The sequence below is a fragment of the Ruditapes philippinarum genome, unplaced genomic scaffold (assembly GCF_026571515.1).
Source record: "Ruditapes philippinarum isolate M1 unplaced genomic scaffold, ASM2657151v2 ctg1417_1_1_1_1, whole genome shotgun sequence".
NCBI classification, from domain to species: domain Eukaryota; kingdom Metazoa; phylum Mollusca; class Bivalvia; order Venerida; family Veneridae; genus Ruditapes; species Ruditapes philippinarum.
The window spans coordinates 155154-180255 of NW_026860012.1; the positions used below are offsets into that span (position 1 = coordinate 155154).

Consider the following 25102-nt stretch of genomic DNA (forward strand, 5'->3'; position numbering starts at 1 on the left):
TAAATAATAAATACAGTCAGTCAAATCTGTAAAGTTTGAATTGTCTTAATAATACAGTGCTAGTCGCACCTCTACAGTTTTACCTGTCTTAAATACTGCTGTCAAATTTTTTTATAAAAGGAAAATGTAAGCAAGTTAAAGAAGATTTGAGAAGGTGATATCTTGCCTTTGTTGAATAGATAGTTGTTGATGATCTGTGTAGTAAGAAAAGTAAGAAAAATGTTAGGGGAAAAAATATAGTTTCTCCATTTTCAGGCAAAAACTGTCCCTCTATCAAAAAATATTATTACGATGTTCTTATGATATACAACCTTTATCTTAGCCTCCACTTAATTTGGTCATGTTTGATAAAGAATTCAGGAACTTCCATGTTGAATCAAGAATTGAATCAAGCGGTTTATTTACTATTTCTGCTTGCCATATGACCAAAAAATGACGTTAATGTCGGACGGTTTTGAAACATTCACAACTTGTTGGCAGTATACTTATCAACAAGATTTAACAAAATTTTGATTTGCCTACAAAAACCATCATGAACCAAAAAATAAAGAAATAAACATTAATACTATCAAATATCAGTAAAGGTTTTTAGGTATCAGTTTGTAAAAGCGTTTATGTTTGGATGATTTAACAAATTTTATGAATGTGTATTCTGAGATGACATGAAAGTTATCAATCTGTTCTACAAATAAAGCAAGAAACATCTGTCCGTAAACTTTTACTTTAAACGACATTAAAAGCTAAAGCTAAACCAATTTCATCCCAACTTTACAGGAATGTTCCTTTAGTGGTCATCTTTAAAAATTGTTTAAAGAATTAAATTCCATGCAGAACTCTGGTTGCCATGACAACCAAAAGAAAAAACTTAAAATATGTTCTTTTTAAAAAAACACAAAGAGCTAGAGCTTAGATATTTGGCACAAATCATCTTCTAAACCCTGGGGTCAAAGTTGGCCCCGACCAAGGGAGTCATTGATTATCCTTATATGTCTATTGTAAAAACTTAAAAAAATCTTCTTTTAAAAAACCCAAAGAGCTAGAGCTTAGATATTTGGCATGAAACATCTTCTAGTGAGTGTCTACCAAGTTTATCAAATAAAAGCCATGGGGTCAAAATTGGCCCTGCCCCGGGGGTCATTGATTTTCCTTATATGTCTATTGTACAAACATAAAAATTTCTTAAAAAACCCAAAGAGCTAGAGCTTAGATATTAAGCATGAAACATGTTCTTGTGAGTGTCTATCAAGTTTGTTCAAATAAAAGTCCTGGGGTCAAAATTGGCCCTGCCACAGGAGGTCATTGATTATTCTCTTGTTTTCCCTAAGCAATGGCAACAAGTAATGTTTTTACACATGCACTATTTCAGATACAAATATGAACTTTATGATATCAGTTTTAGATTTAGATTTTATATATGCTTTTGTTTATAGATTACAATAGTACTAATATAATTATGTTCCTTGTAAACAGGTGAGCAATTTCAGGGCCATCATGGCCCTCTTGTTGCTTATATAATTTAATAGGAGCTAACCTGTTTCTGCACTAAGGTGACAGTATAACAATATTGTTGTATGACAATTTATTCATACACAATTTCCACTTCTGGCATTTCTCAGAAACCTGTGCCTTTGTTGGGTTTTAAAATCCCATTATGCTTGGATATGCAATCAAAACTTTTATTTTTAGTATCTTGTTACAGTTTCCAAATCATTACTCATTTGCCATATAGATGAACAGTTACTGTCATTTACATCTGTTGCTATATATGTTATTGGTATAATTAATAATAGTGAAATAGTATTTTGTATGGAAGTCAAAATGCTACTTTGTTTCCATTTTGCTATGTTTATGACACATCACTGCATGTTCAGGGCTACTTTCTTCATCTGCTAAACATTTAACATGGTCTAAATCCATTATTAAAACATTTTAAACTAATGTTTGCCATTTTTAAAGAATTGAAAAAATATGGATTTGTGAGGCATTGTTAAGGTTATATGGCAACTTATCAGCACAGCAGCTTGGGAAAGACTTCAGGTGCCCCAACCTTAAGCACCTGAGCAGAATCTTCAACTTTTTTAGCTGAATAGCTTACTGATTATAATCCTGGTGACTTTTAACCCAAAGGCAATTATTTGATGTCCCATTTCTATCTTAAAATCTCATTATCTTAAGTTACCTTTTGCATATTTCTTTTAATTTAGCATTCAATGAAATAAGCAAATTTTACTACTTTATTTTCAGGGTAGATCCCCAGAAGACAAGATATATTGGTGCGATATGTGGACTGGGAACTGACCCAGTTTATGGACATTCTGAGCTGCCAGATCATGACATTGAGGTCCCATTTGACGTTAAGTTTAATGATGAAGATATTTCCAAGGTAGTTTACATTCTTGAATAACCACAGGTGGAAGTTATAAATGGGATTTTTAATCTTTTGTTCCTTGGGTTGTATGTGATTTGTTATATTATATAACAAAGAAGTACTAATTATTTGTTTACAGTCTTAACTTGTATTGAGAGAATGCCTAAGGAAATTGCCAAAAATGGTTGCTTAATATAATGGTCTCTTAAGACGAAGCACTCTGTTACAAATTTTCATATCTTTTCGCTTGCGGTGAGTGCAAGTTCTTTTTATATACATGATCCATTATGTTATTGAATTACATTTTGCCAAAATTGTAATACTCCTTTTGTTTTCATATTTTTTTATGCCCCCGCCATGTAATGGCCGGGGCATATAGTGTTACCCTGTTCCGTCATTCCGTCCTTCCGTCCTTCCATCCTTCCGTCATTCTGTCATTCCGTCATCATCAGTTTCCGTTCATTATCTTAAGAACGGTTGCACACATTCAACTCAAATTTGACATATGGATATGTCATGAGAAAATACAGGTCAAGTTTGAATTTGGTCATGGTTCGATGATTTTTGGCAGAGTTATGCCCCTTTAACTTTGAAAATAATATGAAATTTTCAGTTTCCGTTCATTATCTCCCCAAAGGTACAACACATTCAACTAAAATTTGACATATGGATATGTCATGAGAAAATACAGGTCAAGTTCGAATTTGGTCATGGTTCGATGATTTTTGGCAGAGTTATGCCCCTTTTACTTTGAAAATAATATGAAATTTCAGTTTCCGTTCATTATCTCCCCAACGGTACAACACATTCAACTCAAACTTGACATATGGATATGTCATGAGAAAATACAGATCAAGTTCGAATTTGGTCATGGTTCCATGATTTTTGGCAGAGTTATGCCCCTTTTACTTTGAAAATAATATGAAATTTTCAGTTTCCGTTCATTATCTCCCCAAAGGTACAACACATTTAACTCAAATTTGACATATGGATATGTCTTGAGAAAATACAGGTTAAATTTGAATTTGGTCATGGTTCGATGATTTTTGGCAGAGTTATGCCCCTTTTACTTTGAAAATAATATGAAATTTTCAGTTTCCGTTCATTATCTCCCCAAAGGTACAACACATTCAACTCAAACTTGACATATGGATATGTCATAAAAAAGATACAGGTCAAGTTTGAATTTGGTCATGGTTCGATGATTTTTGGCAGAGTTATGCCCCTTTTACTTTGAAAACAATATGAAATTTTCAGTTTCCGTTCATTATCTCCCCAAAAGTACAACACATTCAACTCAAACTTGACATATGGATGCGTCAAATGAATGCGCAGGTCAAGTTCAAATTTGGTCATGGTTCAATGATTTTTGGCAGAGTAATGCCCCTTTCACTTTGAAAGTAATATGAAATTTTCAGTTTCCGTTTATTATCTCCCCAATGGTACAACACATTCAACTCAAATTTGACATATGGATATGTTTTTGGAATGCCCAGGCCAAGTTCGAATTTGGACATGGTTCAATAATTTTTGGCAGAGTAATGCCCCTTTCACTTTGAAAATAATATGAAATTTACAGTTTCTGTTCATTATCTACCCAACAGTGTTACATATTCAACTTAAATTTGACATATGGATATGTCAAAGGAATGGGCAGGTCAAGTTGGAATTTTGTCATGGTTTGATGATTTTTTGGCAGAGTTATGTCCCTTTCACTTTGAAAATAATATAGATACATCTTAGGAATAAGCAGTTTAAGTTAGAATTTGGTCGTGGTTCAATGATTTTAGACAAACTTATCTTTCCTGAATGTTGGTAAAATTTTGAACTTTCAGTTTCAGCACTCATACTTTTAGCCATTATTTTGGCTACAAATATGCAATATGCTATTTTTAAAAGGTTAAGACTGAATAATTTCAGTGCCTTGAACATTGTATGAAAATGGTTTGTGTTAACATTGAAAAGTTTTAAGGGCTTTGAACTTAAAATGAAAAAAATAATTAATGCACCATCTGAAATTTTGGCTGCATGCGGGGGCATCCGTGGCATGATGACACATTTCTAGTTTTTGTTTAACTCCATTTCTTATGACACCAAACCATTCACCAATACTGACTTTCTGTTGTATATTTTGTTAGTTAAGATAAACAAGCTTGGTCTATTCAAAATGATTTATTGGTCGCTATAGACAAGATATTAAAGTAAAAAGTAATAATATAATGTATAAAAGCATCAGAATGGCACTGTCATTGAAAGTCTGAACACTAGAATTGTGCAGCAAACATTAGATTATCCTTTGATACTATACTTTAATGGTCATCCGTCTGCCTTCCTACTGGTGGCATTGGCATGCCATTTTCACTGTGTTCACTTAAGAAAATAAAAGCACAACGCTTGACTTATTCAAATATATCTGAGAAATTATCTACAGGAAATCAATTGTTGACTGGTACTCTTCATAGGTGTCTCTGTTTATCACCTTGACAACAAACTCAGACTCCTTGACAATGAGCTGGTTTTCAAATTCAATCTTCTCAGGCCATCCTGTTGTTGGTGGCTGGACTGTTATTTTTCCAACACATTCACATTCTTCTTCTTGTGTGCAATACTTCGGGTTATCTTTGTTTGACCTATAGATTTTAGTTATGACCTCTTTATGCTTGATATCTGTATTAGTGAATGTGTCATGTGCTAGGAAGTATGCTTTATCATCAGGTCTTAGAATTTGGCCTTTTTTAATCATTTTATAGAAGACGTTCCCACACCTTGCTTTCCCATCATGTTCCTTAATTTGCTTCTTTGGCCTCCTTAATAATCTTTAAAAACGTAAGAGCTGGCTTTCTCTTTCATTTGTGCTCAGGTGGCCCTTTAGAATGGAATTTTTCAAAGAAATAGCGGGCTTTTCTCTATGTCACCTGGGTGAAAAAACCCATAATTGCTGCGCCCTTTAGAACTGCTAGACTTCCATTTCCTGGAATGACGACCTGCAGTCCAAGGCTGCTGATCTCCAACTTGACACGCTCCTGAAAGTATTTTGACTCCGAGAACCCACCAACAAACATGATAACATTTATGTCCTCTCCTTTATTTTTCATTTGCTGGTACAAGTCTCTCAAGTGATGGAGTATACTTTGAAGGGTGGATTCAAACAATTCTAGCATTACAGCAGGCTTAATTATTAGTTTGTCCTTGAAAAACCGAAGACCATCACTGTAGTCACTAACCTTGAGAAGTTCTTCAAAACTAGTCTTACACTCTGTCTGTACAATGTCCTTTAGATCATATGGAAGTCTGAAAAGAGTAACAATAAAGCTTTTAAAAAAGATGCAGAACTTCTAAGCTTTATGTTGAGTTATGTTATAGAACTGTTACCTAAATTTGGAGAAAAAATGTAGGCAGCTGTTTGCACAGTTAGTAGAGCTAAGTTTGAGTTCTGCTCAGGCTACACATTTTCTAACCCTGTTAGATTTGGTACCTGATGAGGGACTGTATAAAGCTTTGAATCGATTTACCTTGTTCATCAATTCTGCATAGAAATTCAAGCATAAATTTACAATATAGTTGGGGAGTATAGTTGAGGAGTACATGACGGTATAGAGCTTTTCACTTATTTTGGGAGAAAATGTATATTAAACAGCCAGTTATAGCTGTGGACAGTTACCTGTGGACTAGGTTTTGAAGGAGAGAAATGAGGTACTGATTCAAATGAATACCAAGAAAATATGCATGGTCTTTGATATTTTAATCATGTTAAAGATGAAATTATAGAGAAACAAAAGAAACATGTAAAATTGGAAAAAAAATAATGCTAGCAGTGTTCTCAGGACACATCTTTTTTTGTTAGAGTGCATCAGCACTGACCCTCTTAAAGTTTTAGTAAGGAAAACCTGTTCAAGACTTTACTGTGATATTGAAATAATTTGTCTGTTGAAAATTTATACATCCTAGTTTAAAAATTGACAATTTTGTATAAGTTAGTCATCAATGAGACTGAAAAAGGAGTCTACCTTATAGCAGTGTCATGTTCCTGCATGGTTGGAATATTTTCAGTTTTTGTATTGAATGCCTTTCTACACGTCACATGATCCTGTTTTAATTGTATGAACTCTTTCATTAGTTCCATTGGAATTGAAAATTGTCTCTTTTTTAACTCAAAATCATTCATTAACTCAAAGTATTCAGGACTTTCATTTTTGAACTTCATCCAGGCATGTGTGCCGACAATATTTTTTATAAGCTGGATAAAATCTTCGTTTATGTTCATCCCGCCTTTTATATCCCCTGTGGATCTATGGATTTCTCTCAGCGAATGTGCTATCAGCACCTCATGGATACAGATATCTGTAGTTCCACCGCCGATATCGGCTAAAATATACTTCTGTCGGGTAAGTAAAGCTACACTCGTAGCCATGTTATCATCATTTTGGACAACATTAACTGGTTTATCGAGACAGTAAAGTGAAGCAGCTTCTGGTTCAAGAACAAGCATCAGCCGGTTTCTTTCTATTCCGGCTAAACTTGCAGCCTCTCTCATAAACTGTTTGGCACAGTCTGACCAAAGCGCAGGTACAGTTAAGACCCATTTGATGTTTTGAGATTGAATGTTAGTCATTACTTTCCGTATACTTTTTTCTGCCTCCTGCTTTAAGAACTTGATTGTCTTTCCAATGACAAGCAGTGCTGACCGTTTATGCCCTCTAACATCTGATATTTGTAGATCACGAGTTAGTCTGGATTTATGTAAACTTACTTTATATCCCTCAAAAAGGGACCAGTTATTAGCTGAACCATTCTGTAGAAGACTAACGTATTTCTTCTTAGCATTTTCCCCTAGATAATCGACAGTATCTCCTGGACTTACTAGTACAATGTTAGGTATCCTTTCACTGGTTCCATCTATACAACAACTGTAAAACTCTTTGCTGCCTTTAAGAAGAAATGTATATCCAAGGTGAACAGTTCCAAAATCTATTGCAACTACTACTAAAGATTCATCCATCATCAAATTGTTAATGTTATTATAATCCAAACATTCATTCAGAAATTCTGTGTAATAATAAGTTATAAACACATGCTTTTAGAACTTCCTTTTAGCTTAAAAATTGCATAAGCATTTTTGGTTAGTTCAAAATTTTATAATGTCTATGATGTAGTATTATATAATTTCTTTAAAAATTTATTGTCATATATTTCTTAGCTTGAAACACCTATTATTATTATTATTATGCTGTCAAGTAGGAAGTGAAAATAGTGAAAAGGAAGTTAAAATTTTAGAAATTTTTATGTACCTTACATATTATTGCTTTTCTAAATTTAAAGATATTTGCACAATTGTACATTGAAACTTGATACGCTTGAAATTTGATCTCTATTGTAAATTTGTAATAGACTTGCCTTCTTTGTACATGTAAGAAATGTAAGCAAAAAATTGCTGAGGTTTAGTGCCCACCATTATAAACACAAGTTTATGGAAGTGGTTACTTACGTAGGTTTATTATTATTGGTAGCACGATCACCACTAGCTTTCAGACTTTATGTGCCATGGATATTAATGTAAGATAGTTCAACCCTATAATCGAAAGAAGTGTTATTTATTTAACCCATAGCAAGGCCAGCATGGTTTAAACATATTTATTCCCAAAAGCATATATAATGTACATACAAATAAACAACAAACAAAATATTTTTTTTACATAATGGAAAAGGATGAAAATAAAAGACAAGTGTTATAGAATTCTTCTGTCAGTTCTCCTTAAAGCATGGTTCATAGTACAGAACTAGGCCAGTCTGTATTAAGTCATTAGATAGCTAGGTCAGCCTGTTACTGTATTCAGTCAAGAAATATGCCTGCTGTACAGTTAGGTCTGGTGGTATTTAGCCAGTACAAAGCTAGGCCAGTGTGTGTTCAGTCGGGGCATCTGTGGCCGAGTGGTTAAGGTCGTTGACTTCAAACCACTTGCCCCTCACCCCTGTGGGATTCTTTCATGTGAGGAAGCTAACCAGCTAGCTTACAGAACATGGTTCTACTCAGGTAGAACCGAAATAATGCATTTGTTATTGCCCTTGACTTAGTAAAATATTTTCAGTTTTGAACATGTGTTTTGCATTACTCCAATGGTATTTCACCTAGAGTTATGAAACTTTATAGGACTGTTGGTCAGTGTGTGCAGTTGTTATGCATCTGTAGTTGAAAAAAATCAGTGTGTCAACATTGGAAAAATTAGATGTCATTAGCTCGACTATACGAAGTATATGGAGAGCTGTCCTACTCGCCCCGGCGTCCGCGTCCAGATTTTAGATTAAAGTTTTGGTGCAGTAAAATATTTTTCACTATAACTTTGTCATTTCTTAAGGTATCAACTTCAAACTTCAAATATATGTTCCTTATCATCAACCACATCTTATGTGACAAGGTTCATAACTCTAGCGCCAATATTTTTAGATTTATCTCCCCTTGAACTTAGAATTTTCCTTAAAAAATACTATTTTTTACTGTTACTTCTTTATTTCTTAAGGGATCAACCTCATACTTCAAATATATGTACCTTATCATCATCCCCATCTTATGTGACAAGGTTCATAACTCTAGCACCAATATTTTCTGATTTATCTCCCCTTGAACTTAGAATTTTCCTCAAAAAATGCTATTTCTTACTGTTTCTTCTTTATTTCTTAAGGGATCAACCTCATACTTCAAATATATTTACGTTATCAACATCCCCATCCTATGTGACAAGGTTCATAACTCTAGCACCAATATTTTCAGATTTATCTCCCTTTTAACTTAGAATTTTCCATAAAAAATATTATTTTTTACTGTTACTTATTTATTTCGAAAGGGATCAACTTCATACTTCAAATATATTTACGTTATCATCATCCACATCTTATGTTACAAGGTTCATAACTCTAGCACCAATATTGCAAGAATTATCTCCCCATAAACTTAGATTTTTTTACTAGAAAAATGTTATTTTTTATTATAACTTTTTTATTTTTAAAGGTATCTACCTCAAACTTCAAAATACTTATTCTTATCATCAATTACATTTTATGTGACAATGTTCATAACTCTTGAAGCAATATTTACAGATTTTTCTCTCTTTGAACTTAGGATTTTCTTTAAGAAATATGATAACTTCTTTACTTTTTAAGGTGTCTACTTCAAACTTCAAATATATATTTCTTATCATTACACAAATGTTGTGTAACAAGGTCCATAACTCTAGCATGACTATTTCAAGAATTATTCCCCTTGATCTTGGAATTTATGTTAACAAATGTTATTTTTTTACTATAACTTAATACATAATTATTATACATAATTGATTTTTCTTTCGTATTTTGTCCTCTTTACTGCGTCCAGTATTTTATTAGTCGAGCTTCGCTGTCTCCTCTGACAGCTCTTGTTTTTATGCCCCAACCACTTATTGGTAGGGGGGTTCAATTAGAATTTCTTTTGTTGGTTCCTCTGTCATACTGTCCTGCTGTACATCAGTAGACAGCCATGTGTTTGGGCATCCATGTCCTATGGACACATTTCTAGTTAGCACTTTTATTTTAAAGATGCTCATGAGAAGTGATTTAAACCTGAACATTTAATTGAAAGAACTTCAAGATTTTACTTTAAAAAAGCTTGTTTTAAAGACATCTTTCAGATCTTATTATTTCTCTTGAATAATTAAATAAAAGTACCATTTAGAAACATAATATATATGATCTATTTTCTACATATGTTCTATAGTTGTTATGTATGTATTTTTTCTTGAAAATAATAGGCTATTAAACATGGATACATTGAAAAAAGAAGCAAAAATCAATAGTATTAAAAAAAAAATTTACATGTTAAATTTTTCTATTTCCAGATAAATGCTATACGTATGGCAATAAACTTTGCAATCGGGAATCAGACTCAAGTTGCTGCCTGGGGACCAGATGCTGTTTGTAGAATTCAGAACAATGCACGAAAGAAAATGATGGAGCAAGTTTCTTACTACAATTTTAATACAGTTTACCACTAGCCTGTTCAATTTCATTAATTGACTTGTCCAGCTACCATTTTTTGGAAGGTCTTTTATAAATTTTTGGGATATCACAATGACTGTCCATCTGTTTGTTTTGACCTTTGAAAGACCTTCACAAATAAAATACTATCATAATAAGAAAAAGTGCATTGTGGCCCCTGCTTCAATTAGTTCTTGTTTGCAGGAGGTATTTATCACATCTAGCGACAGTTCAAGTAATTTATAGTCATGATTTCAGTAGATCATGTTCATTGTCAGGTTTTTACTTTCTCTCACACCTTTCACTTACACATCCGACGCGCACTATTTCTGCCTATAACACTCACGAGAGGGGTTGGCAGTACACAGAGATAGATAGATAGGTACCCAAGTAATATGAACAAGACTATTATCTGGCACAAATTTTACATATTTAAACCTTAAGTTTGCATGGGCTAGGACAATTAAATATACTTTATATTTCAGATTGATACAGAAACGTCGAGACCCGTGTGAGGTGATCAGTCCACAGCGGATATATGAATGGAACCAGGTTGATCCAGATGACGTCATTCCGCACAGTGTGGACGTGGGTGACGAGGCACAACTTCTCAACTATCACAGTGCAATACAACTTGATATTGATGATTCTGATGTATCTGAGATAACTAAACAGAAGGAAATGATGTTAAAACATGTGCAATACCTCAGACAGGTTGTCAAAAGGTAGGCTGGTTTTTCAAGGGTATAAAGCTATCTAGTGAAAGATTGGTTTATAAAATTTATAAATGATAAAACATTTTGTTGTTTCCATTACCTTATGGTCAGTTATCGAAAGTGCTAGTGCATAGACTGTTTGTGTTATTTGACATGCATGAAAAGTGTATGTAAACAGAACAAAATGTCCGGGAACAAAATATAATGCTGCTATTTGAAGTATTTTAGCCATTTAGCAATTATTTCTTGCATGCGCCATTTGTTCAACATATTTTTGTGTCGCCTTGAAAAGGCGACATATAGGGGTTACTTTTGTCGGTGTCTGTGTCGTTGTCGTCGTCGGCGGCGTCCCTTTGTTATTGCCCTTTGTTAATTTTCATACTTTAATTTTGTCCGGGCCATTTCTCTTCAACTAAAAAAGCTATGGACTTGAAACTTCATAGGATGATAGATCTCATTAAGAAGAAGTGCAGTGCACAAGCACCGGTACTCTGCACTTCCTAATTTTTGAGTTATTGCCCTTTGTTAATTTTCATACTTTATTTTTGTCCGGGCCATTTCTCCTAATGTATAAAAGCCATGGACTTGAAACTTCATAGGATGATAGGTCTCATTAAGAAGAAGTGCAGTGCACAAGAACAGGTACTCTGCATTTCTTATTTTTTGAGTTATTGCCCTTTGTTTATTTTCATACTTTAATTTTGTCCGGGCCATTTCTCCTTAAGTATAAAAGCTATGGACTTGAAACTTCATAGGATGATAGATCTCATTAAGAAAAAGTGCAGTGCACAAGAATCGGTACTCTGCATTTCTTAATTTTTGAGTTATGGCCCTTTGTTGATTTTCATACTTAATTTTTGTCCAGGCCATTTCTCCGAAAGTATAAAAGTTATGGACTTGAAACTTCATAGGATGATAGATCTCATTAAGAAAAAGTGCAGTGCATAAGAACTGATACTCTGCACTTCTTATTTTTTGAGTTATTGCCCTTTGTTGATTTTCTTACTTTATTTTTGTCCTGGTCATTTCTCCTCAAGTATGAAAGCTATGGACTTGAAACATCATAGAATGATAGATCTTATTGATAAGAAATGCAGTGCACAGATATGCTGCTCTGCACTTATTATTTTTTTAGTTATTGCCCTTTGTTATTTTTCATATTTCATTTTTGTCCTGGCCATTTCTCCTAAACTACATTGTTCACAAGGCGACACATCCGACTCGCGGAGTTCTAGTTTTAATACAAGTGTTAAGAAATTATTATACCGTTGTAAGGGGGGTATACTGGAATCAGCTTGTCCGTCGGGCCATCCGGACGTCTCCCCGTCCGTCGGTTTTTCCTTGTCCACCAAATAACTTGAGATTCCTTTGGCCCACAGTCTTCATATTTGGCATGGAGGTTAGTCATGATTAGTAGATGACCCCTATTGATTTTGGGGTCAAAGGTCAAGGTCACAGGGGCCTTGACTTTAAAAAGCTTGCCCGCCCAATAACTTGAGATTCCTTTGGCCCACAGTCTTCATATTTGGCATGGAGGTTAGTCATGATTAGTAGATGACCCCTATTGATTTTGAGGTCACTGGGTCAAAGGTCAAGGTCACAGGGGCCTTGACTAAAAAAACCTTGTCCGCTCAATAACTTGAGATTCCTTTGACCCACAGTCTTCATATTTGGCATGGAGGTTAGTCATGATTAGTAGATGACCCCTATTGATTTTGGGGTCACTGGGTCAAAGGTCTTAGGGGCCTTGACTTTAAAAAGCTTGTCCACCCAATAACTTGAGATTCCTTTGGCCCACAGTCTTCATATTTGGCATGGAGGTTAGTCATGATTAGTAGATGACCCCTATTGATTTTGAGGTCACTGGGTCAAAGGTCAAGGTCACAGGGACCTTGACTTAAAAAACCTTGTCCGCCCAATAACTTGAGATTCCTTTGACCCACAGTCTTCATATTTGGCATGGAGGTTAGTCATGATTAGTAGATGACTCCTATTGATTTTGAGGTCACTGGGTCAAAGGTCAAGGTCACAGGGGCCTTGACTAAAAAAAAGCTTGCCTGCCCGATAACTTGAGATTCCTTTGACCCACAGTCTTCATATTTGGCATGGAGGTTAGTCATGATTAGTAGATGGCCCCTATTGATTTTGAGGTCACTGGGCCAAAGGTAAAGGTCACAGGGGCCTTGACTAAAAAAAGTTGATTTTAAAATTTTCACATTTGAAGCATGGAGAATACATATCTTAGCAATGCACTGGCTTAGTAACCTCAGATTTGGAAGGGTGGTTGTCCTTGAGTTCTTAATGGCCACTGTTGATTCTGACAAAGTGGTATGTGGGGGTATTCACGCCATGATAGTGGCAGTTCTAGTTATTTGTCAAAACTCAAACAAAAAAATTGTAAACTGCAGGCAGTAGAGATAATAATGTAGGTGGTAAAGCATTGTTACAATTGTCTATTTTTAGTAACACAATGTCTATTTTTAGTAACACAAAGAGGACACCAACTTTATGTGAGTTATGTGATGTGTCATGTCCAACTACACAGCTGTTGGCACTTCATCTAGAAATGCAGAAACACAAACGAAATGAGGAGAATTTCACATGAAGTAGACAAGTAGGCAGCAGCAAGAGTGATATTGAAACTGATATTTTGTTTAACAGCAGATGGTCAGAGTTTGTTGTTGGAGAGATTATGTGTACCAAGTTAATTGTGGGAAAGTCATGGAAACGGGTTTAAAAAAAATTTAGAATTTTTTTTTCAAATGGAGACATTTCATTATTTTATTGTAAATGAAGCTAAGCAGCTGTAATTAATGTTTTTTCTTAGTCTTTTTTTTTTTGTTATTGTTGATACATATTTCTAAGAGGAGAGAATAATCTGTAGGAAACATGGTCTCACAATGGATATCTGCCACTGGTCAGTTTCAAATTTTTTATTTACTCTCACATCAGCTACTTGATCTATAAATTAAGATTGAAGGCAGTTTCTAGATATCCAATTTTTTGCCATTGGTTATACCCCGGTCACATATTCACGGAATACGCCCACGGAAGAGCCACGGATTAATTCCGGCATCGTCCGTAGCTACCCGTACTGGTCAGTAGCTCTCCGTATTGTAACCGTAATCAATCGTAGTAGTCCTTGTATATCCGTAGCGATCCTTGACAATTTTTGAACATGCACAAAAATTTGCTACGGAAAACTCAACCGTAGCGTATCCGTACAAGTCCGTATTAATCCGTACTGATACGTATTGGTCCGTACTGATTCGTAGTCCACCAACTTGTCAAGGATTTCCACGGTTTTGTACGGAGAACTACGTATTTGTACGGTTACCCTACGTATAAGCTACGGTTTAATACGGATTAATACGGCATTGTCACGGAAAGCCACGATCGTAATACGTTGTACTACGGAGAGGCAAGGATTAGCACGGTCTTATACGGTTTATTGCGTTGCAACACGAAACGGTACGGAATGGTACGGTCCACCACTGTTTAGTACGGATGAATTAAGTATCATGTACTTTTTCAAGGGTATAAATACTACCTTCTTGTTAAAAAACAGACATATTTGCGGAAACATTTAATAAATGATAATTGCCATTTACTGGCTGCAACTATATATTGAAATGGCTCAGAATGCGGAGGCAGTGGTCGAGCTGCTTGATGACATACATAGAAGTAAATTTATATTAATATCGTACTACAATTCAAGTAATAGAATAACATTTAATGTTACATATTTTACAAACATTGGATCGTAAAATAAGAGTAAATATGTACATAAAACGAAGTGTCTCATAAGCCTCGGAGGCTGGCCCTTGAGTGATAATAAGATTAATTAACAAAATGTTAAATCATTGAACTCTGCAATTCGTTTTCTAGGTGTTCTTTTCTTTTAAGGCATTTTGAAATGAGCAAGCAAGAGGTTGTAGACGGATGTATTAGGTCCGTATAGATCCGTGGCAATTCGTTCTTCTCCGTATCAATACGTTCTTCTCCGTATCAGACCGTACTTATTCGTACTAACCCGTGCTTATACCGTAGCAGACCGTAGTGTATCCGTAGTGCGTCCGTCCTGATTCGTGTCGCTCCGTATCAAACCGTGTCGGTCCGTAACAATCCGTGTCTCTCCGGGGGCTTTTGGTGGTAAATCCGTCGGACTCCGTACTCATACCGTTGTGTGTCCGTACTGGAACCGTAGCGGACTACGAAATTTCACATTTCCGTAGTAATCCGTGAACGATTAGACCGTAGCTCTTCCGTGGCATTATCCGTGAATATGTGACCGGGGCATTAGTTTGAAAATTAAATTTCAAACTCAGCTAATCAGGTTCTTAATGGTTATTCTTGAAGACAAGCTGTTAAAACTGGTCTTTCAATGGATCACTGTCATTGGTCAGTTTAAATTTGGAATTTCAAATTCAGCCAATAGTCTATTTGAAAGCTTTTGAAACTGCTTTCTAATTGGCCAGCTGGTAATTCGAATTTCAATATCAGCCAATTAGATACTTGATTTGACTGATCTTAAAATACTAATATCTTGCCTACTTTGATTTTATTAAGCCGTTCTAAAAATTGTTGTTTAAACAATAATATGAGTTACAACCCTTGTTTTGAAAGGAAAAAATTAAATGTTTGTCAAACTTACAGTTATGAGAACAAATCACTGTGAAAATTGTTCATTTATAAAAGTTTGATTTTTGACTTATCATTTGTTGTTAAATGACTATGGTAAAGTCATGATTTTAGTTGTACTGATGGGATTTTTTTTAGATAATGACATTGTTGTAGTATTCATGTTTTAAATAATCAAAGGGTTTATTCTTTAATAATTTTTTTTCATTTTTTCTGTTACTTTAATAAGTATTATTGTACCTATCAGCATTTGGGTTATCAAGTACTATTTGCAAATATCAATATGATCGTGTATAATAGACATGAAAGAATAACCATTGCAGTGTCAGATTTAATTTCAACTGTAGATAATATCAGAATACTATTATGTCGAATGACCTGGAAGATTTACCTCTTAGAATACAATCTGTCGGACATACAAACTGAGTACATTTATTTTTCTGCAGTCATTGTTGTATAATACAAATATTATATAATGTATTTCTTTATAGTATCAATTTATCTAAAAAATGTAACTGTTGAAAAATACACATATGAATCATATCTGATAATTAATTTCTGAAGTAAAATAAAAGTACTTGAGTTTCATTTCATTTTGATATGACAAACAGAAATGTAACTTATTATATCATTTAACAGCAATTTAACAATGTTTTATTGGTTTATTTGTTTGAATAATATGTAAAATTATGCATAATATACCAGTTACCATTGTACTTTAATCTAGTCGAGATTAATCATAATCAATCTACATGAAGCTTGTTTATTATCTTTAAAAAAATCATTTTTATACACTTAATGATTTTCACTTTTCCAGACATTGTAATCTAATATAAGTGATAAGTCATTTACTGGTGAAATAACTGAAAACCTGCCAGGCAGTGGACTTAATTTACTTCTGACCAAACAAGTAAAAACAATGTTTCAAGACTGCTGAGAAATTTGTCAATAATTTTGTAAACTGGTTGAATAACTATCAATTGCAATGCTAGCACCTAGTCAAATATTGTATTTATCACAGTATAATATATGTAAATTAACAAATTGTAATTGAGTTTCTTCTTACAATTAGAGAACAAAGAAAATGTCTCATTTGTATGTTATTTTGTTATGATGTCCCAATAAGTTCTTAATAAGTTGATTTTGAGAATTTCCTACCATCAGTAATTGGTAACCCTTGGTAGTCAGTATGCTGACACTACAGGAAGTAAATTTTTACCAAGATCATATGTGACATTTTCAGAGAAAGCCTGATACTTCAACTTTAGCTTGATATATATAGAGGATATTGAATGAGTGTAGGTTTAATACTAAATTTATTGAACGAGTTGAATAAAATCATATTATGCGAGCCTCTGGCGAGCATAATATTGTTTTATTCAACGAGTTCAATAAATTTAGTATTGAATCTACACGAATATAATATTCTATTTATCACATATATAAAATAAGAACGGTAAACTGTTAACAAAATTCATTTTTCTTTGACGAGCCTATAGTGTAACGCTAATATTAGCGCGCTTTAACGCTATGTTTATAGTGCAAATGACGTGACATCAAAGTGTTATTACACTAGTGTAATATTGTCTAGTGTAATATCGTTTTTATTAAATGGCTTTACTACACTTCTGCGCCGCGGTTCATGTGATAATACCAACAGGTTCATGAAACTGCCTTTCTTTAAATTAATTTGCACCATTTTCATATGATTATTTTTTCAACATGATGTGAAATATGTGGGTTCAAAAAGTTCTCTTCTAACAGATTTGTATAGTGATATCTTCTTTAAAATATTTTCTTTGAAATTTGTTGTGGTTTTAAATTGTATACTTACAGATTATTTTACCAAATTTGTTTAGGGATTTTTTTCAAATGTCTTTTAGTGGGGAAACAAATTAATGGTATATGAGTGGTATCACAACTTCTTTTTTATCACAACTTTTTTTCCCATCAGTATTTGATGTCATTTTAATATTTACTGAGTAAGGTAATAGTCTGGTTGTATATATGTATAATCATGTTGGCAGTTACCGGCACTCTGGCATGACATTAAACTGTTTGGTGCACTCTGGCATGACTTTAAACTAGTGAGATGGTCAGGTTGCTATTGTTGGTAACATTGAGCGAGTTTAAATGTATTGGAATACAGATTGTTTTTATTTCAGGTCTTTTTTCATTGTTCTCATTTCAAAGAAGTCATTACATATGTTCATACTCATTGTTTATTTTATTTTTTGATTATTATTGAACAAGTTTTTATAGAAATAAAAGTGAAAGATAATGAAATTTTATTGTTATTTATTTTTTCAGCAAGCAATGTACAAATGTAAGGCAGTTGTATGTAGCTGTGTGTCACTAATTTTACTATAGTTAAAAGTTTCACACGCAAATAGAAATCCCATTTATCATCAAAGTTTTACTATATGTCTTTAAGGTCACAATTGTTTATCACTAGCATGGGTTTGGACATAATTACAGCAATTTGTAAACATGTGATTTATGTTTTGTGTGCAAAATCAATCCACACCTACTGCAAGTATTCACTTGAAATTTCACTACAGTGTATGGCATCAAAATTGAAAAATCTACAATATACCCGCTTAAAATATAATCCCGTATATACTTGTCCAAGGACAGTAGACCATTTCTTCACACCAATTATGTACGCAATACATGTAATTTCAGAGTAGGTTTAGAACACAATCCTTGTTATACCCCCGAAACAAAGGAGTCACTCAGTGGTCGGTCGGTCCAGCTGCATTTTCTTTGTCCAGAGCATAACTTGACGACTAATGGTTGGAATTCAATACAACTTCATACAATGGTCAAGCACATTGAGAGGAAGTGCAGTCCACAAGAACCATAACTCCATCTTCACTAATTACAGAGTTATTGCCCTTTGTTACTTTTCTTTGTCCGGAGCATAACTTGAAAAGTACTTGTTGGAATTCAAAACAACTTCATACAATGGTCAAGCACAATAAGAAGAAGTGCAGTGCACAAGAACCATAACTCTATCTAAAGTAATTACAGAGTTATTGCCCTTTGTTACTTTGCCATTGCTTTTTTTGTCTGGAGCATAACTTGAAGACTATTGGTAGGAATTCAATACAACTTCATACAATGATCTAGCACATTGAACGGAAATGCAGTGCAAAAGAACCATAACTCCATCTTGACTAATTACAAAGTTTATTGCCCTTTGTTACTTTTCCTTGTCCAGAGCATAACTTGAAAACTACTAGTTTGAATTCAATACAACTTCATACAATCATCAAGCACATTAAGAGGAAGTGCAGTGCACAAGAGTGCACAAGAACCATAACACCATTTTGACAAATTACAGAGTTATTGCCCTTTGATACTTTTGCTTGTCCGAAGCATAACTTGAAAAAAACTGGTTGGAATTCAAAAGAACTTCCACAATAAGAGGAAGTGCATTGCACAAGAACCATAACTCTTTCTTGACTCATTTAAGAGTTTTTGCCCTTTGTTACTATTTATTGTTCAATGCATAACTTGAAAATTAATGGTTGGAATTCAAAGAAACTTCATACAATGGTCAAGGGCAGTGAGATGAAGTGCAGTGCACAAGAACCATAACTCTATTTGGACTAATTACAGTTATTGCCCTTTTTAGCTCACCTGTCACAAAGTGACAGGGTGAGCTTTTTTGATCGCTTTTCGTCCATCGTCCGTCTGTAAACTTTTACTTTAAATGACATCTCATAAACCACTTAGCCAATTTCATCCAAACTTCACAGGAATGTTCCTTTGGTGGTCACCTTTAAAAATTGTTCAAAGAATTTAATTCCATGCAGAACTCTGGTTGCCATGGAAACCAAAAGAAAAAACTTTAAATATCTTCTTTTTAAAAAACCCTAAGAGCTAGAGCTTAGATATTTGGCATGAAACATCTTCTTGTCAGTGTCTACCAATTCTGTTCAAATAAAAGCCCTGGGGTCAAATTTGGCCCCGCCCCAGGGGGTCATTGAATTTCCCTATATGCAAATAGTAAAAACTTAAAAAATCTTCTTTTAAAGATCTCAAAGAGCTAGAGCTAAGATATTTAGCATGAAACATGTTCTAATGGGTGTCTACCAAGTTTGTTCAAATAAAAGCCCTGGGGTCAAAATTGGCCCCGCCCCAGGGGGTCATTGATTTTCCCTATATGCTTATAGTAAAAACTTAAAAAATCTTCTTTTAAAGAACCCAAAGAGCTAGAGCTAAGATATTTAGCATGAAACATCTTCTAGTGAGTGTCTACCAAGTTTGTTCAAATAAAAGCCCTGGGGTCAAATTTGGCCCGCCCCAGGGTGTCATTGAATTTCCCTATATGCAAATAGTAAAAACTTAAAAAAACTTCTTTTAACCCATTACCCCATGAGCATTTTGTGAAAAATGGCTGTTTTCATTGAAAAGTCTCCCGTTACAAGTATCTTTTGGATGGGGGGCCGCGCCGAAAAAGTGGTCAATTTTTTAAACAACATTTCTCAAACAAAAACAAGTGTTTGGGGGCCTAAATAAGGCATTTTTTCACCATTTGAGAAAGCAAAAAGGGGGGGGGGTGAAAAAGGCGTAGAAAGGCGTATATATCTGGTAATGGGTTAACAGAAAATGATGAAAATACCTGAAATTACCCAAAAACGCGTTTTTCCATGTTAAAACATGGCCTTACATATAATTTTGAAGAAAAATTGCTGTTTTGTAGATTTTTTGATTTTTTTCATTAACCCATTACCCCATGAGCATTTTGTGAAAAATGGCTGTTTTCATTGAAAAGTCTCCCGTTACAAGTTCAAGTTGCTATAAAACTATAAAAACTGCTTCAATACTAATCAAACTTGGCACAAATGTTGACTGGACCATTGCCTTTGTAACAACATGCTCAGTCTGAAATTTCCTGTTACCATGGCAACTAGGGGACATCTCAAAATTGCCAAAAATCACTATTTTGCGTTGATTTTTTCCATCAAAATTGATTTCAAAGTGCTGCCACTTCTCAATGGATTGAGATAGAGTCAAATGCTTTTCAGCATTGGTTACACGTTACCTTATGATCGACCTTGGGCCATTTTTAGCTTCCCACAAGTCCAAAATTTTCTTGGCGATGAGGGGGACTCCGCCCCCTTTCAAACCACCCAAACAGAAGGGGGCACATCCCCCTTCTGGCAACCCCCTGATGTATCTTTTGGATGGGGGGAACAGAAAATGATGAAAATACCTGAAATTACCCCAAAACGCGTTTTTCCATGTTAAAACATTGCCTAACATATAATTTTGAAGAAAAATTGCTGTTTTGTAGATTTTTTGATTTTTTTCATTAACCCCATTACCCCATGAGCATTTTGTGAAAAATGGCTGTTTTCATTGAAAAATCTCCCGTTACAAGTTCAAGTTGCTATAAAACTATAAAAACTGCTTCAATACTAATCAAACTTGGCACAAATGTTGACTGGACCATTGCCTTTGTAACAACATGCTCAGTCTGAAATTTCCTGTTACCATGGCAACTAAAGGACACCTCAAAATTTATCAAAAATCACTATTTTGCGTTGATTTTTTCCATCAAAATTGATTTCAAAGTGCTGCCACTTCTCAATGGATTGAGATAGAGTCAAATGCTTTTCAGCATTGGTTACACGTTACCTTATGATCGACCTTGGGCCATTTTTAGCTTCCCACAAGTCCAAAATTTTCTTGGCGATGAGGGGGACTCCGCCCCCCTTCAAACCACCCAAACAGAAGGGGGCACATCCCCCTTCTGGCAACCCCCTGATGTATCTTTTGGATGGGGGGCCGCGCCGAAAAATGGGACAATTTTTTAAACCACATTTCTCAAACAAAAACAAATGTTTGGGGGCCTAAATAAGGCATTTTTTCACCATTTGAGAAAGCAAAAAAAGGGGGGAGGGGTGAAAAAGGCGTAGAAAGGCGTATACATGTATATCTGGTAATGGGTTAACAGAAAATGATGAAAATACCTGAAATTACCCCAAAACGCGTTTTTCCATGTTAAAACATGGCCTAACATATAATTTTGAAGAAAAATTGCTGTTTTGTAGATTTTTTGATTTTTTTCATTAACCCATTACCCCATGAGCATTTTGTGAAAAATGGCTGTTTTCATTGAAAAGTCTCCCGTTACAAGTTCAAGTTGCTATAAAACTATAAAAACTGCTTCAATACTAATCAAACTTGGCACATATGTTGACTGGACCATTGCCTTTGTAACAACATGCTCAGTCTGAAATTTCCTGTAACCATGGCAACTAGGGGACATCTCAAAATTGCCAAAAATCACTATTTTGCGTTGATTTTTTCCATCAAAATTGATTTCAAAGTGCTGCCACTTCTCAATGGATTGAGATAGAGTCAAATGCTTTTCAGCATTGGTTATATGTTACCTTATGATCGACCTTGGGCCATTTTTAGCTTCCCACAAGTCCAAAATTTTCTTGGCGATGAGGGGGACTCCGCCCCCCTTCAAACCACCCAAACAGAAGGGGGCACATCCCCCTTCTGGCAACCCCCTGATGTATCTTTTGGATGGGGGGCCGCGCCGAAAAATGGGACAATTTTTTAAACCACATTTCTCAAACAAAAACAAATGTTTGGGGGCCTAAATAAGGCATTTTTTCACCATTTGAGAAAGCAAAAAAGGGGGGGGGGGTGAAAAAGGCGTAGAAAGGCATATATATCTGGTAATGGGTTAAAGAACTCAAAGAGCTAGAGCTAAGATATTTAGCATGAAACATGTTCTAATGGGTGTCTACCAAGTTTGTTCAAATAAAAGCCCTGGGGTCAAAATTGGCCCCGCCCCGGGGGTCATTGATTTTCCTTATATGTGTATAGCAAAAACTTAAAAATCTTCTTTGAAAAAACCAAAATAGCTAGAGTTTAGATATTAAGCATGAAACATCTTCTAGTAAGTGTCTACAAAGCTTGTTCAAATAAAAGCCCTGGGGTCAATACTGGCCCCGCCCCAGGCTGTCATTGTTTTTAACTATATGTGTATAGTAAAAACTTAAAAAATCTTCTTTTAAAAAACCCAATGAGCTAGATCTTAGATGTTTAGCATGAAACATCTTCTTATGGGTGTCCACCAAGTTTGTTCAAATAAAAGCCCTGGGGTTAAAATTGGCCCTGCCGGGGGGAGGGGGTAAAACAGAGAGATCATTGTTTTTCATTTTATGTGTGTAGTAAAAACTTAACATCATGAAACATCTTCTAATGGGTGTCTTCCAAGTTTGTTCAAATAAAAGCCCTGGGTTTAAACTGGCCCCGCTCCAGGGGCCTATATACAGGTGAGCGACCTCAGGGCCATGATGGCCCTCTTGTTTACTTTTTTTGTCCAGTGCATTACTTGAAAACCAGTAGTTGAATTCGACTTTATACAATGGTCAAGCGCAATGAGAGGAAGTGCAATGTACAATAACCATAACTCCATCTTCATTATTTGTAGAATTATTGCCCTTTGTTCCTTTTCCTTGTCCGGTGCATAACTTAACAAGAGCTGTCCGTAAGACAGCGCGCTCGACTTTTTTATTGCTTGCCAATAAAAAAAGTTTTTGCAGTAAAAGGCAATACAAGAATCTCTGTATTTTTAAAGTGAACAATGGCCATGAGCATTAAGATATTTAGTGAAGAATTATTTTACTGAATTGTGTGATACCCTTGAACACTGCAGGTTCAGTGGATAGGAATGAATTTTTTTAGATTTTTTAAGTTTTTTAGTGCTTGCCTATAATACAAAACATTGACAGTTAAGGGCCATAATTCAAATAAAATCTTTGACAGAATTACCTTCTCCTGGACATGTTTGGGAATCATGATTGTAAACAAGTATTCCAACTTTCAAATTAATATCTCAAACAGTTCAGTCAAAAAGTGGACTGGTACTAAAAACTTAACCAAGATTCTAAGTCGATAAAAGGCCTTAATTTTTAAAACAAATCCTTGACAGAGTTACCTTCTCTTGCGTACAGATGGGGGTAATGATGTGAAATAGCATTAAAAGTTTCAAAGCAATATCTCAAAGGGTTAAGGCAATAAGTGGATTTTACCCATATTCAATGTATTTTCTAAGTCAAAAAGGGGCATAATTCTGTCAAAAACCTTGACAGAGTTATGTCCTCTTGTCTGTTGATGAAGGTCGTGATGGTAAACAAGTATGGTCAGTTTCAAAGCAATACCTCCAATGGTTTTGAAATAAAGTGAGGTGGTACAAAAAACTTAACCAAGCTCAATACACTTTCTAAGTCAAAAAAGGGCCATAATTCTGTCAAAAACCTTGACAGAGTTATGTACTCTTGTCTGTAGATGGAGGTTATGATGGTGAACAAGTATGGTAAGTTTCAAAGCCATACTTGTAATACTTCTGAAATAAAGTGGGGTGGTACGAAAAACTTAACCAAGGTGTGACGCCAACGCCGACGCCGACCCCGGGGCGAGTAGGATAGCTCCCCTTTTCATAGAAAAGTCGAGCTAAAAACTAATTTTAAGAATTCAATGCAACTTCAAACAATGGTCAAGCGCAATGAGAGGAAGTGCAGTGCTCAAGAAGCGTAGCTCTTTCTGGACTTATTACAGAGTAATTCAATAAAACTTCATCAATGGTCAACCACATTGAAAGGAAATGCAACATACAAGAACCACAACTATCTTTAATTGCCCACAACCATACCACTATTTCAATTCTTTTGCAAGGTATTCTGTTACTAGTAACTTCCCCATTTCCAAAGCAGTCTTGCGGGGGTATTAATCACATAAAGTGATAGTTCTAGTATTAAATTAGTTAAAACTATAGTTGCCAACTATATTCCCAGGGGGCAAAATGTAACTGTAAAAGATGCCCAGTAAAAATTATGGTACATGCAAATTGTCTTCAATTCCATAATCATGTCCCCTTTTTAAGAAGGTCTTGTTTCTTAATGGATTGTCATTCTACTTAGACACTGTCACACAATATCGCATCAGACAAGACCTTCAAGTAGACCTTTAGTCATAAATGACCTTGACAAGGTCAATCTTGAATTTTTCTCTATTTTTGCTATTATGAGCCTGTAACTTTGTTATGTTTGAATATTGTCTTCATACTTGGACACAACAATCCTTTAAGTGGGCAAACTTGAACATGGCCTTAATTTAAGCCATCAATGGCCTTGACTTAGTTAAATTATTGAATTTTACATGATTTTTGCTGTAATTTGTTATTTATGACTGGATTGTTTTCATACTTGAACAAAACTACCTTTAGGCCAATGTCTTATAGAAGATCAAACTTGAGATTAAAAAAGATTAAATTAAACTTGACCTTGATCCTATTTAATCTTGACAGTAAAAGTCAAATTAATGAATTTTGTGACAATTT

The 25102-nt window shown here is 34.8% G+C and overlaps 2 protein-coding genes and 1 long non-coding RNA gene across 4 annotated transcripts in view; 2 read left to right on the top strand and 1 right to left on the bottom strand.

Annotated features, from left to right (window-relative positions):
- Window positions 1-14098, top strand: part of LOC132758612 (ATP-dependent RNA helicase TDRD9-like) — a 78713-nt gene extending 64615 nt beyond the window's left edge. For both annotated transcript variants that reach the window (XM_060750304.1, XM_060750305.1), the window contains exons 30-33: window positions 2245-2383; window positions 10234-10349; window positions 10858-11097; window positions 13573-14098. In XM_060750304.1, coding sequence (XP_060606287.1) covers window positions 2245-2383; window positions 10234-10349; window positions 10858-11097; window positions 13573-13693 — 616 coding nt within the window. In that variant the 3' untranslated portion in view covers window positions 13694-14098. The remainder of the gene's footprint in view (window positions 1-2244; window positions 2384-10233; window positions 10350-10857; window positions 11098-13572) is intronic.
- LOC132758611 (uncharacterized) lies at window positions 2701-4171 on the top strand. The gene is made up of 2 exons (XR_009629600.1): window positions 2701-2898; window positions 3060-4171. It is a non-coding gene; the product is annotated as an uncharacterized LOC132758611 (long non-coding RNA).
- On the bottom strand, window positions 5275-7574 carry LOC132758606 (heat shock 70 kDa protein 12B-like). The gene is made up of 2 exons (XM_060750298.1): window positions 6376-7574; window positions 5275-5659 (listed from the first exon to the last, which is right to left on the bottom strand). Exons 1-2 carry the CDS (start codon window positions 7368-7370, stop codon window positions 5275-5277), a joined length of 1380 nt encoding a protein of 459 aa, XP_060606281.1. The 5' UTR covers window positions 7371-7574.
- Window positions 14099-25102: the final 11004 nt, after the last annotated feature.